This window comes from Podarcis bocagei (assembly GCF_964188305.1).
Source record: "Podarcis bocagei genome assembly, chromosome: 12".
NCBI lineage: Eukaryota > Metazoa > Chordata > Lepidosauria > Squamata > Lacertidae > Podarcis > Podarcis bocagei.
This window is the reverse complement of record NC_138137.1, coordinates 12,134,414-12,149,529: the sequence shown is the minus strand read 5'-3', so window position 1 is coordinate 12,149,529 and position 15,116 is coordinate 12,134,414. Positions and strand designations below refer to the sequence as shown.

At 42.7% G+C, this 15,116-nt stretch overlaps 1 protein-coding gene across 10 annotated transcripts in view; it reads left to right on the top strand.

Annotated features, from left to right (window-relative positions):
* TRAK1 (trafficking kinesin protein 1) overlaps positions 1 to 15,116 on the top strand; it is a 142,273-nt gene that overhangs the window by 43,928 nt on the left and 83,229 nt on the right. For 5 of the 10 annotated variants that reach the window (XM_081164412.1, XM_081164416.1, XM_081164409.1 and 2 more), the window contains exon 2: positions 10,197 to 10,483. Coding sequence is in view for 3 of the 10 variants with exons in the window: in XM_081164409.1 (XP_081020535.1) it covers positions 10,197 to 10,483 (287 nt within the window). In the remaining 7 variants the exon portion in view is untranslated. Of the gene's footprint in view, positions 1 to 10,196; positions 10,484 to 15,116 lie in introns of those variants that run through there. The other 5 variants (XM_081164408.1, XM_081164407.1, XM_081164419.1 and 2 more) reach the window with 4 other exon arrangements.

The following is a 15,116-nucleotide window of genomic DNA, read 5'->3' as shown; positions in this document are numbered from 1 at the left end:
TGTGGACTCTCATTCATTTGAGGTTTTTAAGCCAAGATTGCATGGCTATCCTATCTACCATGGATGCTTTAGTTGAGATTCTTGCAAAACAGGGGATTGGGTTAGATGACCCTTGGGTTTCATTCTATCTCTAGAATTCTATGGTACTGCAAATGGCTTTGTTATTTATTTATTTATTTATTTTATAATAGTTTTTATTAATTTTCCATTTTTAACAATATTATATCACCATATCACCTTTTACAAATTTTTAGCTCTACCAAGCTTTTGACTTCCCTCCGTTCCGTCATCTGGTTTTTATAAAACACATCTTAAAACCACACACTTCTACCATCTAACTTGTACATTTAACTTAAGTTATTTAAAACTTAAAGCACAAGTAGAAAGTTTCTTCTTTTAAATGTTGCAAACTTTACCACAGTCCAGCTAGTGTCTTTATATGTTAACAATAATTGTCTGTATATTCAGTAAACTTACTCCATTCTCCCTGGAACGCTTGGTCACTCTGGTTTTGGATTTTCCCCGTCAGCTTTGTCAATTCTGCGTAGTCCCATCATCTTTGTCTGCCATTCCTCTACTGTCTGTAATTTTTGCTGTTTCCACTTTGGGGCTAATAAGGTTCTGGCTTCCGTAGTGGCATACATAAACAGTTTCTGGTCAGCTTTTAATATTTCCACTCCGGTCATCCCCAACAAGAATGCCTCCGGTTTTTTAGGGAAAGTCTATCTGAACATTTTTTAAAACTCATTATATATATTTTCCCAGAATATTTTGACTTTATTTCAAGTCCACCACATATGGTAAAAATCTCCTTCTTTAACATTATATTTCCAACAATTCTTATTTCTCATTTGATACATTTTGGCTAATTTAGTTGGTGTTAAATACCATCTGTACATTGCAAATGGCTTTGTTATTTAAACATTCAAATTCTTCCTTAGCTTCATATTGTTGCAATGCGGGAAAGTTAGAACAATTCGAAAATTTGTTGCCAGCCACTTCTATTTTAATATGCACTCAACTCTTGCATCCTCTCCATAATTTAGCCAAGTGGTGGTGTGGATATTTGGGCTTCTAATTGTGAGAAATATATAGAACATTGCAATTTTGACCTGAAAGTACTTTTCATAGTAAAGGCTGCCTATTGCTTTAAATATTCCAACACAAAATTGTGGACTGTCTGTCTTTCACATCCTGTGTACCCAAAATGAACTTGTAATTAGAGTAATTAATTTACTAGAGGTAGAGCCATTGGAAGTTTAAACCAGAGTGGCAGAGTTTGCCAGCATGTAATTGATTTCTTCTGGGAGGAAAGAAGGGTCAGGATTTATTTCAGTCCATTACATCAATGTTCTGCACACATTGTGAGAGTCACCTGCTTAATTAACTTTTTTAAAAAAGAAGGTACAGCATTTAAAGTAATTAATGTTGCTAGCAATATTACAATAATATTGCTCTTTGAAGCTGAGATTCTCCCCAAATCTTCCAGATATAATCCAGTTACTCTTAAACCACTTCTGTTTATAGCTTGGATGATCCCACGTTCTATGATAGATTTTTAAAAATGCAATTTCCTAGTTCATTTTTTGAATTCAAAATGTCAGGTTTCAAGTAAAGGAAATCCATTCTCTATCCTTGCACCCATATCCAGTGGGGTCAGTGATGCCTCTCAAACACCATGCTTCATGAGTAAATATTACAGATTCTAAGATGGTCTCCACGCAATAGAGCACCATATTGCCCTAAACTGTATTTCTGACACTGGGTTGGATCTAGTGTTGAAAAACTATATAATCATCATCATCTCTGACTGGGTTGCCCCAGTCACTCTGGGTGGTTGCCAACATATATAAAAACATAATAAAACATTAAACATTAAAAAGTTTCACTACACAAGGCTGCGTTCAGATGTCTTCTAAAGGTTACATTGTTATTCATCTCATTGATATCTGATGAGAGGGTGTTCCACAGAGTGGGTGCCACTACTGAGAAGGCCCTCTGCCTGGTTCCCCATAGCTTCACTTCTTGCAGGGAGGGAATTGCCAGAAGGCCCTCAGCGCTGGACCTCAGTGCCCGGGCAGAACGATGGGGGTGGAGACGCTCCATCAGGTATACAGGGCCAAGGCCGTTTAGGGCTTTAAAGGTCAGCACCAACACTTTGAGTTGTGCTGTTGTTTTTAAGCACCTCGAAAGACTAAAGCTGCTTGAATTTGATTCTGCATCTGTCACGTCAGATGACTTTTATACTTCTCAAATGTATGGCTCTGTATCATTCAATTTCACCCCACTTTATTACTCCATGAGTCATCCTGCATAACCACTTTCATTCTCTCCATGAGCCCTACCGATTTGCTTAAATCTGCAGATTTTACCAACAATCATCCTTTTCCACGAGTCACTATGAAAATATGAAAGAAATAATGAAAACAGATTCTGAAATAACATCTCTAGGTTTCAAGAAGGAAGGAAGCATTCTTGTAATCCCTTCAATAGATTATTACTTTTACTGTTACCTATATTTCATCACACCCAGATAATTTCACTAACCTTTGTGGTACATGGTCTCACTTTCACCTGTGCTATCTTTTATGTAAAATTGTGTAACTTTACTCAGTTGCTCTGAACATATGATTACATTTCAGATTTCTATAGTTAAGAAGTGTCATCAAGTTCCTCTGTAGGTGGCTAAAAAAAGAACCTCCACTGTTTCTCACACAGTGCTGTTCATTTAATTTGTTTTTAAGTCAACTTGTTTTTGTGCACTTGTGTATGCACATCCATTAGGCACACAACTTTCTCCATACTCTCAGTGGTACAGCTGTTTCCAGATTTTGTTAATCATTTGTTTTCCTTGTCCCTCTTTGTGTCCTAAACTGAACTTCCTTCACAGAGGCATCACCAATCAGAAAGCTGAGCTTGTTTTATTTGCAAAGGAAACTCTTGAGTCCAGTTTCATATCCAGAGGTGGTCTGAATATAATTCTAGTCGCTCTTCCTGGACTTTGATCTTTCAGCTGGATGTGAACATGCTGCCTCTTATGGCAGCTGCGTTTTTTAGACTTTAGGAACATGATGTGTTATCACACTCTGCCTTCCTACTTAAGCATGAATTCTTCCAACTCTGAAATATGGTTCATGGTTCTGTACACTGTTCACCATGGTTAATGCATAACCAGGAATTGTAAATAGCTTCAAAACAAGTTGGTGTAACAATAGGACCAAACCATAGTTAAGTTCAAGGAGAACTTGAAAAACAAGAAGATGGATTGGGAGCATGCAATCTGTGACCTACTCCCATTCCTTCATCTTAAAATGTAGGGACCTAGGATCAAATCCCTGATGGATGTGCAACTTGCTGAGAGGTCTTGAGCCAGTCATGATCTCTCAACCTAATAAAACTTGGAAGGGTTGCTATGAAACTAAAGTAGGCAGAAGAGACCATGTATGCATCTCTGGCCTCCCTGAGGAAAGAAATTTGCTATGGCTAAGGAATGGACCATGCTACATTTGTATTTGCACTTAAATTGCTGCTCCATGCAAGGATTAATCAAACACTTCGTTTTTAGCTCAGCGCTACAATTTATCTTGTAGGGTCTCTGCACGTGCGCACACACACATACTCACACACTTAAATATAATCACAGTTGTTACTGAAAGACCATGTTCATGACCAGGCAGCTAGTGGTCAGGGAATAATCTAGGTAGCAATTTTGTATTAGCAAGACTAGCTGCCTAAACCTTCCTAAGCAGCCTTTTAGTGCTTCTATGCATATGGTAACAGCTTGGAGTTACAGGAGTGAATATCACAGACCTTTCTAATATATGCAAACTGTTCTGGTGATGGTTCTTTTTCCATCTGAGCTTGTCATGGAAATGCTGCTGTGTGCTTTGGTGGAGTGATATCAAACCGCCCCCAGAGACTTAGCTTGCAGCTGTGGTTTGTAAGCAATATTAGAACGGCTGTTAAATAGTCATCTATACAAATCCTATGAACACCTTTCTTTGATGGTTCTTTTTTTAAAAAAAGGTTTGCATTTGCAGCATGGTTGTATATGAGAGATAGAAGCCCAGTTCACATACAATGCTAAGCCAACCATGGCTAACGGAACGAAGGTGTACTTGGAGCAAAAATTGTAGCTGCATCACTTCCTGCATCTATGCTATCCAGAGCTAAGCCTTGCATGCAAACCTGGGCTCTGCTTTACCTCGCTCCCAGAAAATGACTGGTGGTAAGCTAAGAACAAGCTTTGGCTGCAGCTCATGGTTTCTCTGGAGCAAAACACTAAGATGCAACACTAAGTCAAACCATAGTTTAACTCCAAATAGCACAGCAACAGCAAGACAGGGGGAGGAATGAAGCTGCTATGATTTGTTGTTGTTGTTGTGAGTATGTGCATGCCTGCATGTTCACACCTAGGTAGACATGATTTGGCTTAGTATTACATGTGAACCGGGTCACAGAAAAAAGGTGATGTGAAGAAGTAACAACAACAACAACAAATGGCTGGGTTTCCCCAGCCACTCTGGGCGGCTTACAGAACATAAAACATTAGATATTTTTTAAAGAAAGTAATCAGTAAGCTTATGGCTGTTAATTGTATTTCTCAAGACTGTTTTATAGATAGATATGGCTAGATAATGAGATAAAATATGTGGAAATAGAGAGAAGGAGGTGTAGGGATGTTTAAGGCTGAATAATACTAAAGATTACAGGGCAGAGCTCAAAAGAGTAAAAGATTCAATCAAGAATGTGTGTGACCGACTCCCAAAATAGTAAGCAGGCACAGATATAGGGAACATAAACATCTAAAGAGGGTCTGTCTGATTTGGACTATATATATGGCAGAAGGGCACTGCTGGCATATGGCAGCATATGCTGTTTTGGAAGATGTACAAGTTAATGAGCTCCTGATAGCATGGCAAACGTTGTTAATGATAGTTTCCCTTGATTAGAGATGAGGACAGAGTTGACACCAGGATTTGTGGCAGAAGCAAAGTCCTGGGTTGTTGCTGGTGAATAACAGCCAGAGGATAAGATAATTGTCCTCCCACAGATGTTTACGTACAGAATTCCTCTTAGCTTGCCAACTCATAACTAGTTAGAAATGGGTAGCACTATATCCCTTTAAATCCAATTTAAAAATTAATTTTCTTAATCAAATGACAATAAAATATTGAGCCATATGTAACAGTATAATATGTTGTCTTGGTCATTAGATGTATATGCACTCTTGACTGAATCTCATTTTTGTTTTTGCTGTACATAGTAATGTGGCACACCTCTCTGTCTTGCGTTGCTGAGCCTCTTGTAAAAATGTTCTCTCTTGCGCGCTCTCTCTCTCTCTCTCTGTGTGTGTGTGTGTGTACACCTACTTTGTGTGCCACAATATATCTGACAGCCACAAGGCCCTCTATTGTTCATGTATGTATTTTGAGTTGAAGGACTGGCTGAGTTACTATAGTAATTGAGCAAATAAAAGATATACCCCTGCCTATGAGTGGGACAGGAAAGAAATTTAAACAAAGATATGGAATCTAAGAACATGAGACTTTCAAACGGTGGCTTCCTACCATTCAAGAAAGATAACCTTAAAAATGAGGGTCCAGAAGGGATGCAGTAAGATATTATTGTCTAGAACATTGACATTTTAAATATGCGATTTGTTCTCTAGACCAGTGTTTCCCAACCGGTGTTCCGCGGCACACTAGTGTGCCGCCAGACGTTGCCTGGTGTGCCGTGGGAGGGAGGCGGGCGAGTCGGGCGGCAAGAGGCGGGGCGGCGGCGGCGAGGAGAGGCCGCCCAGCGCGGGGCTCTCGCCGTCTGCCTGCCTGGCTGCCGCGCAAACCCCCGGCGCAGGCGCCCCGCTTGTTGACACGGGAGGGGAGGGGGGAGAGGAAACGCTGCTGGTGCCGCTGCTCCTCGGCGGCGGCTCCTCCTCTCAGCCCGCCCTGCCTATATTTGCGCCAATCCCCGCCCACTAAAGCATTCGCGCCTCCCAATGGGAAGCCTTGCTGGGCGGCGGGCGCTGCTGCCTGAGAGTTCTGAAGCCACGCCCACTTTCCCAGAGACTGGTGGTTCTGAGGGATCCAGGGCAGGGCCGGCGCGCGCGCGCGATTCTTGCTGCCCGGGCGCTTGCTCTAATCCCGCCTTCCCTGGGAGGGAGGGACGGCGGTGGCCGCGAGCGTCCGGGGTGGGGCGCGCGCTGGTTCTCCCTGGCGGCCCCCGTGCCTGGCGTTCTATCAGTGCGCCTCCTCTCTCTTTCCCCACCCATCCTCCACGTGCTGCGCTCTAACCCGGAGTTAGAAGCGAATTAGAACACGCCCCCCGTGTGTGGTGTTTTTTTTTTTGCTGCTCCTCTTTTTTTAGGGCTTTTTGGCGGCTTTTGGGACGGCGTCGAGGGGTGGCGCCCACGCTCCTTGTGCGCCCGCCCCGGAGGCTCGCCCGCGCGGTAGTGCTAGAGGAGGAGAGAGGTGGGCATGGCGGCTGTTTTGGAGCTGTTGCTGCAGGACGAAGTGGCAGCCAGCGCTGTCGTGCGGTGGCTGAAGGCGAGCCAGAGCCCCTGCGCCGTGGAGGTAAAACGCGCAGCGCCGCCCTTGCTTCACCCAGCCCTCGGTTCGAGCGGGAAGTATCCGGGAAAACGGAGTTGATGCCGGCCTTCAAAACTCTGCGCTCCAAAAGGGAGGCGGGAGGGGAAAAAAACAGGTCGACCACTTGAGGTTTCCTCCTCTGGCGGGATGCTAAGTGGGAAGCTGCAGCCTTCAGGCCTGCGCTATGTGAACTCCTGAAGGGCTCTTGCGGTAGCTTTTCGGGAGCCCAGGTGTATATATGTGCCCCCCTGAGGGAGCCCTTCACTGGACCTGAGAACCCTGCTGTGGAGTTGGTGGGACTGAGTTGCTGTGCGCCCTTACGAATCCTTCCCGAATGCAGCTTTAATGATTCAGAAACAAGACCTACAGAATTCGTTGGAAGTTACTATTTTTTTATTTTTTTTTACATAAGTAAAAAGTGACCTTTCCCCATCTGGCATGGTGGTGTGCCTCGAGATTTTTTTCATGAAACAAGTGTGCCTTTGCCCAAAAAAGGTTGGGAAACACTGCTCTAGACCACAATTGTCTTGTTGCCTGGCAGGGATTGTGACTAAAGAGAGAAAAAGTGTGAGCAGAGCTATGTTTTAAATGTATGGTTTTGTCAGACAAATTTGTAATGGACATAAATGATTCAGCTGAGATTTAGTAAGTTATTATATACTTCCAGGGTTTATTTTATAATAGATCTCATTTTGTAATGGATCTCACCTATTTTTCTTTTGCTGCAGTCATGGCACCCATGGCACTTCTATCAAGTTATGAGTACCGGCACCCAGTGGCATATGTACAAATTATTCTGTAGAGGGCAAAAGTCTGCACTGCTGCCCTCCTCTCCCTGAACTCACAAGTGATGAGTTTTATGCAGTAATTAAAACAAAACAAAACACCTATGTAAGTTCTCCAGTGCCACATCTGGTTTCTCTATAGCTTTAGAGGTGAAACTTTTTTTAAAAAAAACCCCTGATCTCTTTACTATTGAAGTTCAACCATGAGGGATACTTATGAAAGAAAACATACACAATAAAAAGAAACATTTAAGATAATCATGTTAAGCATCAAGTCCCTAAAGCCAATACTTTCACAACTAGCTTTTCTCTCAGTAGTGTCTGTGGGAGGGATGAAGGAGAGAACAACTTTCTAGTTCAGCGAATGAGTCTTTGTAAGCAAATTGTTCAAGGTTCTTTGACTCCAGATTCCCATTTGGATGAACTCCAGATGGAGCGAGCACCAGCACCGGAATATACCTGGAAAGCTCACTGGGCAGGCAGCAAAAATTTTCACCTAGGGGCACATGCCTTGTTGATGGTTGCAGTCAATCAGTTACGCACATGTGCACACATACAGACACACTCAGGCAGCAAATGTCAACGGATCATGATACCTCGCGCTCAGATTATACATGCTGCACCTGTGCAAGACAATACACTTTGTAGCCCATTTCCAAAGCACAAAAAGAGGAGGCAGAATGCCTCTCATTGCTAACGCCATTCACTTTGGGGTGAATGCAGTAAGACTTATTTCTGAATAGACATGAAGAAATGAGAAGCTGCTTGCTCATTGCACCAGGACTGGCTGTGATACAGGCCTTCAAAATTGCCTCTGGCTGTGCAGATATTATGTCCTTGCTTGTGCAGTGGTTGCCTAAGTTGTGACAGAGGAAGGGGAACAACAGTTTACAGTGGATAAATATTAGCAAAACCAGCTGTATTTGCTTAGGCTTGGTTTCACTTGGGGCAGAAGATTAAGGCTAGGTAAAACCAGTAATGGGAGAGCAACAGTTGTACCACTGTTTCCCATTCTACTGGCTTAACATGAAGAGTCAATGCTGCTGTTGAGTCAGTGATGGCACTTAAAAAACTGTATTGATTTTAACATGCGGAAGATTCAAAGCATGAGCTCCTCCCAATGCTTGAGGCTTAGGGATTTTTGCTTTGCCCTCCCAAGGCAGAAAGGAATGTGACCACTGCAGTGCTCATGTTGTTTGGCTGACGCATGTACCCAGCTTAAAGAAGCCAAGTCACAGGCTTCATCAAAGTGTGCCCCACACAAGGGCTAACCGTACTCTGCAGAACAGGAGTGGCTAGAAGGTAGGTTTGAAATCTAGTAGATTTCTGGACAATTTGCAGTAGATCATCAAAGGTTTCAGACTCCTAAATACCTTTAACAACTAAGCAAGTTTTCACAGCTAAATGAAGCTGTTGAAATGAAGAAAGCTAACTAGTTGCGGACTTTTGGTGTGAAAGGGCTGTGTGTTTGTGAAGAGAAAACAAGTTATTAGGCTCAGAATATGCTCAGAGGTACCATGCCCTTTAATTCTTACTGCATGTTTCAAAAAAACCCTTACTACATATTTTCTGCACCTGACTCTTTTTGGTAGGTTTTGGGTTCTAGTAAAAAAACAACAAAAAACAGGGGAGACCCAACAGGCCTAAAGTGTGCCCATTCCTCACGTAGAAGGACTAAATGTCCCTTCTTTTGTGTTGGTTACTTATAGAAGCTGTGCTTTGAAGTGGTGGATCAGAACCAATCAGGAAGTCAAATTAATCTGGTCAAAGGATTTCTAGCATGTGTTTGGTGAGGACTGGACTCATTTCCCAATGACTTTGTATAATGGAGTAAAGCTGGAATTCCACAGCATTAAAGATCCATACAACATTTGCTTCTGATTCCGTACATAAAAATACATGGGAGTTAAGGAAGTATTCTACGATGAGGATGAGGGTGCCTTCTCTCTAAAACATTTTCTCACAATGAGAACTTGGTATACCGCAGAGGTATGGACTATTGGGAGCCACTGTGGGCTGAAGAATGTCTGGACTGTGGTTATTGAAAGACTGATATGAGTTGGAGTCATTTAGACATGCCCTTTGATGCATTCAGTATATTTAAGGATATGACCTGGCAGAGAGATATTTTTGAGCATGTGGGTTGTTGCTCACAATAAAAGTCAGCTTGCTTTAAGGGACATCAGTGTATGCTGTAGGTCTTTGGCTTCTTCTTGCCATGCAAGAAGTACCCAGTAGTAAATGGAGTGCCTGATATATAGCTGAACTGGGGGAGAAAATGTGACTTTTGACTGACTGCCATAGTCACTTTTGAAAATGGGTATGTCTCTAGGGCAGGAATTGATGTAGTGATTGTGCTTGGGAACACCAAAATTGGTTTAATCCTGCCAGCCATTGCCGTGCTTTAATCTTCATTTTAATTGGTGGCAGTTCCGGCCTTTTTCATGTGTGAATAAATAAAATCTTGGACAAAAGGTGGTACTGGTTATGGCAACTGATCCTGGGCTCCCATTGATGTGGCAAATGATAAGATGCTATTGCATCATATTCATTGGTCTTAGGCACCCTTATGGGTTCTTCTGTTTGTTTATATTTGAAACTGGAAATTGGGGGCTTCCTCAACCTCTGACTTTATCCCCAGGCTCTAACCTTCAAATGCATCTATTTAAGAATAAAATAGAGACTGTTTGTACGCTGACAGCTGCCATGTACTTTAGAATTGCTGAAAAAGAGCAAACAGCTTAAGAGTTCTGTTTTGATTAACTCTATTGTGATTGCCTGAATCTTGCTCACATTCTCTCTCTATCCGGTGTATGTTTTACAGACCTCCCAAGGAAGCCAACTACTGCAAAGAAGGAAGGTTGTATTTTCTACCTCTGCCAGACCCAGTCTCCAGCGCTGGACCCCCTGATGGCAGTTGGCACTTCCTTGTAAAACCTGCCAAGCTGGACGCCACAGCTTTGAACGACTGCACTTTGGCTGCCACTGTGCCCTTTCCGGAGACAACCGACCATGCAGTCCTAGCCTGTCATGAAGAGCACTATGTAAGCGAAGCCGTGGAAAATGACCCATCAGACTACAGGGAGTACAGAGATGCTGGCACCATTACTGGTAGGTTGTTGACCAGTTGGCTGTTGACTTGGCTATTCTCCTTGGTGGTAATAACTTGCCTCCCCTGCAGAAGCCAACAACAGTGCTTCTTGCAGAGCTAAAATTAGGCATACTTGACTAGATTCCAGAAAAGATTCATTTCTTGCAGGGCTACTGACACAGCTCTAGATTCTCTTATGGGAGATGCCTCATGCAGACAAGCACAGGAACTCTAGTATTCTCAGTGGAACTTTATTCAGATTTAATCCAGACAACAGGAAGCAAAAACCTGCCCTTGTCTGAGGATCAGATTCTAGAACAAATCATACATGTTAGCTTTTGCGTTACATATTTCATACTGCATCACGGTGTGGTACACTGGTTTGACATCAATTGATAGGAAGTGCCTACAGAGGGTGGTGAATACAGCACAATATATTATGGGCTGTCCCGTGGATCTGCTGGATAACATCGAAGAACGTTGCCTCAGGAGAGTGAGGAAAATTCTCAGGGATGATTCACACCCTGGCTGGCACTTTCTTGATCTCCTGCCCTCAGGCAGAAGATATAGAAGCATGATTAGTCGCACCAACAGGGTAAAGAACAGCTTCTATCCCTGGGCTGTTAGGCTGCTGAAGGAAAAGATAACAACAGGGCAACTGACTTTCGGGTCTGGTGGGTGTGCGTCAGTAAACGAGGGGAATTAAGACTAAGAGAGCTGAGTGGGAGGTGCTTGTGTAATCTCACTGTATACAAGTTGTACAAGTGGCAATAAAGTATTTTAATTTCAATATTGAAATTACGTTCACGTGACCTTATTGTGGGGGATGGTGGAGGCTGCTCCATTAGGGCTACTGGTGCACAGCCCTCCCAAGGATGATGATGATGTGGTGGTTGTTATTGTTGCTGTTGTTATATTTCATTTCATTCATTTATTCATTCATTCCCCACCCTTATAAATAAATAAATAAATAAATAATCCCCCCAAGATCTCAAAGCCACAAATTCTTTTCTGTCCAATATACATTACTGTCAATCTGTTGTTCTCTGGCCAGGAAGGTCTCTGCAGCGCTCAGCCAGTCCTAATCAAACGTATACCTAGGGCAGAGAGGGCTCTCTCATATGTCTCTGAGCAGAAGAAAACAAGTGACTGATCAGACTGCCTAGAAGTCAGCTCCAGTATGAAGGCTTGTGCTCCATCTGTTGTCATGAGGTGAACCAGCAGCTTCAGTGTTGACCTCATAGGGGTGCTGAGAGGGGCAGTCTGAGCATACACAGAACTGTTTCCTGAGGACACGCCTTCACCACACCATGTACACCCCTATCACACACACACACACACACGAGTTCACTTTTGTGATTGGGTGGAATGAAATAATTGTTTTTGACTTCGCAAGGTAAGTTCTCCCTGGGTTGGAAGGCACATGGATGTTTGAGAGTGATGGGGAAAATGTTTCTCTCCAAGTGTGATGCAGTCTCCATTAATTGTAAAAGTCTGGAATTTTAATAGGTGCTTGTGGTTACTGTCTTTGGCTGCAATTGCTTTCTTTTCATTCTTAAAGGTTGTTCAGGCCGTTGAAAAGTAGCAGGCATATTCCCATAAAAATTCTTGAATTCAGTATTTTTTGCAGGTCCTGACTGGATCTCATCGAGATTCAGTTCAAGCATAGGGATTTAGGGTTATGTGCACCCCAAACATCCCTGTGATGGTTCAGGCATTTCTGTTTTGCTTTAAAAAGTTTGCAGGTAAACAGCATCAAGAAACTGAATTTCTTACAGGAAACATGTGCTCTGGGCATGTTGCAACAAAATCGTGCTTATGACTCCTCTTTCTAAGTATTCCAAGATCAGGAAGAATTTAACTCAATATCCTCCTTCTGTTTGAGTGTCAGAGCAGCTCATCTGACCACAGATTATCTCTTGATAATGTGCCATATAACAGAAATGCAGGTTTCTTGATTCTCTCACCGCCTAATAAGCTAAAATCAGTGTTATTTTATACACTTCCTTCTTTCATAACATCCTGCAGGGAATCCTTGAATGGAGGATTATTGTTGTGGTTAATTTCATTTATTTATTCCCGGGATGTGTATCTATGTGATTTACAATGCAGTAAAAACCATGCATAGAAGAATTTCATATATAAAAACTTCTAAGACATTTGCATGTATGAAGGCAATGTTGAACAACAATTCACATATGAAATAAATGTAGATCCAGTATAGATAACAATTGGATAAATGTCTCCACTTAGAAGTCTTGTTGAATAGCCATTCCCCCACCCCATGTTGGAGCATGCTGAGAGGCTCCAAATACCGTATTTTTCGCCCTATAGGGCGCACCGCCCCATAGGACGCACCTAGTTTTTTTGGGGGGGAAATAAGGGGGGGAAATTATTTCCCCCGCAGGCGCGGGGTTGGCGTGGGGGAAGCCCGAGCTTTCCCCAACCCCAGCCCCGAGAACAGCCTGCTATCCGCAAGCCTAGGGAGCCTGGCGGGAAGTCGCGCTGGTCTCCCCAGGCTTGCGGAGAGCTGCGCGAAGCCCAGGCACGCTCTTCAGCGCGCCCCAGGCTTCGGAATGTAGGCAGCTCTGCACAGAGCTGCGTGAAGCCCGGGGCTGCAGGCAGCTCTGCGCAGCCCTCGGGAGACCGGCGCAAAGTTGCGCCGGTCTCCCGAGGGTTGCGCAGAGCTGCCTGAAGCCTGCATTCGCCCCATAGGATGCACACACATTTCCCCTCCATTTTTGGAGGGGGAAAAGTGCATCCTATAGGGCGAAAAATACGGTACATATTCTCCTAAATGTTTCACATTATAGTTTTCATTTAATGTGCTTACTATTTACCGCAAAACAGTTCAGTGTCCAGTTTCAACTGCACTCCGCATTTGTGAGTAATTGGGAACCCATAATCCCCAGCAAAAAAAGTAGCCTGCTGGCTGGTCCATAATGTTTTCACTCACTGAGAGAGAGGTATGGATTTTCTATCAGGCTTTCAGTGGGAAAGTAGAATGAAGCTTAACTCTATTGATATGCTGAATGATTTTGATATGGCTAAGGAGCACTAATGAATGGAGCGCATTAAATGCTTGTCCTAACCTTGTCCTCTCCTCCCACTAATATTTGTCACTGTGCCTTTTTATATACCTTTTTCTAACCTGTTTGCTACTTCCTTTGTCTCTATTTGGAAGTTGCTCTATTTGCATTCTGCCTTGCGTTAGAAGGTGACAAGTTGATGATATGAAGCTATAGCACCATCTAGTGTTCTTGCCTTCAGTGTGATTTTTCTACTTCTAGGAGAAATTTTGGAGGGATGCCCTGGCCGTGAAGTAGGCTACTTGTTCAAATAGCCCAAATCTGGAGGTGCAAGCCTTTTTTTTTTCAAAGCAGGGTTCAGTATAGTATACGTTTACCTTGACACGTGACAGATTCCAGAGGACCACACATATGCACAGAAAGACAGAGAGACACAGAGAGACTCTTGTGGAACTTCTAAAATATCAAAAGATATAAACCACAATGAATTTGTGGATTTGTTAGGTGCTTTATAAAAAATCATAATAATTTTTACTTTTGATATCCAAGATGGGTTTTTAATCTTTTAATACAGTTTATATTTAATTGTATTGTGGTTCAGTTTAAATGCTGAATTACAATGGTAAATGAATAAAAGGCGCATTGTTAACAGTTATGTTCTTTGCTTTCTATGAATAGCGTCTTGCTTCTTCAGCGTCTCCCTCCATCTGTCTGGACAGTGTAGGTTGTAGAAGTATTAGGGGATAACAAAAACCTCTATTCTTTCTGGTGGTGCAATCTTATTTTTTTGGTGAATATGTCTTGTTATTGCAGAAGAGGAACTGTGATAAAAAACACCATTTGTTTTTCTTTCTGGGTTTGCTGTTTAACTTTTCTATTTCCTTTTGACTGGAGTAAAGATCTATATTGGTGGAAAACAAACCCTACTAATGAGTATACCTGCATGTTGTTCTGACATCTTTTTGATTTTATAATGTATTGTGCACCAGTCTTTTCCAGATTATTTTAAAGTAGCTTTTATCTCAAGTGCACTGAAGTGTGGTATATTTCTTGGAAGGTTTTTTTTTAAAAAATAAAAAAGTCAGTTCCTATTGTAATTGCTCAGTATACAGCAGATTCTAGTAACAAAGCCACTGTTGTAAGAATGGTGGTGTCCATATGTCTCCTCACTTCACTTTGTTTTGTCAACAGATGGCCTTTCTCACTTGTCAGGTTACCGATCAGTTAATAGCAAGATCAATCTACCTCATTCCCCCCCCCCCCCAATGTATTGGCAAACTTCTTCCCATGACAGTAGGCAGCTTTTGGCAATACAGAGATCCCTTAGGAAAGGAAGACCCCCATCCTAATTTCATCTTGCCTTATGTCAAAGTAGCTGCCCAGAGTAGGATGGGCATTACCAAAAAAAGAGATAGGAAATGCATCTCCTAACCCCCCCCCCAAAAAAAAACACCCCTTTTAGCATATGCTAATATATACATGTCTTTGTCCATGGAGTCTTCTTGGCAGGGATACTGGAGTGGCTTGCCAGTTCCTGCTCCAGGTGGATTACATTTAGTCAGAACTCTCCACTATGACCTGTCTGTCTTGGGTGGCCCTGCATGGCATAGCTGATAGCTTCTCT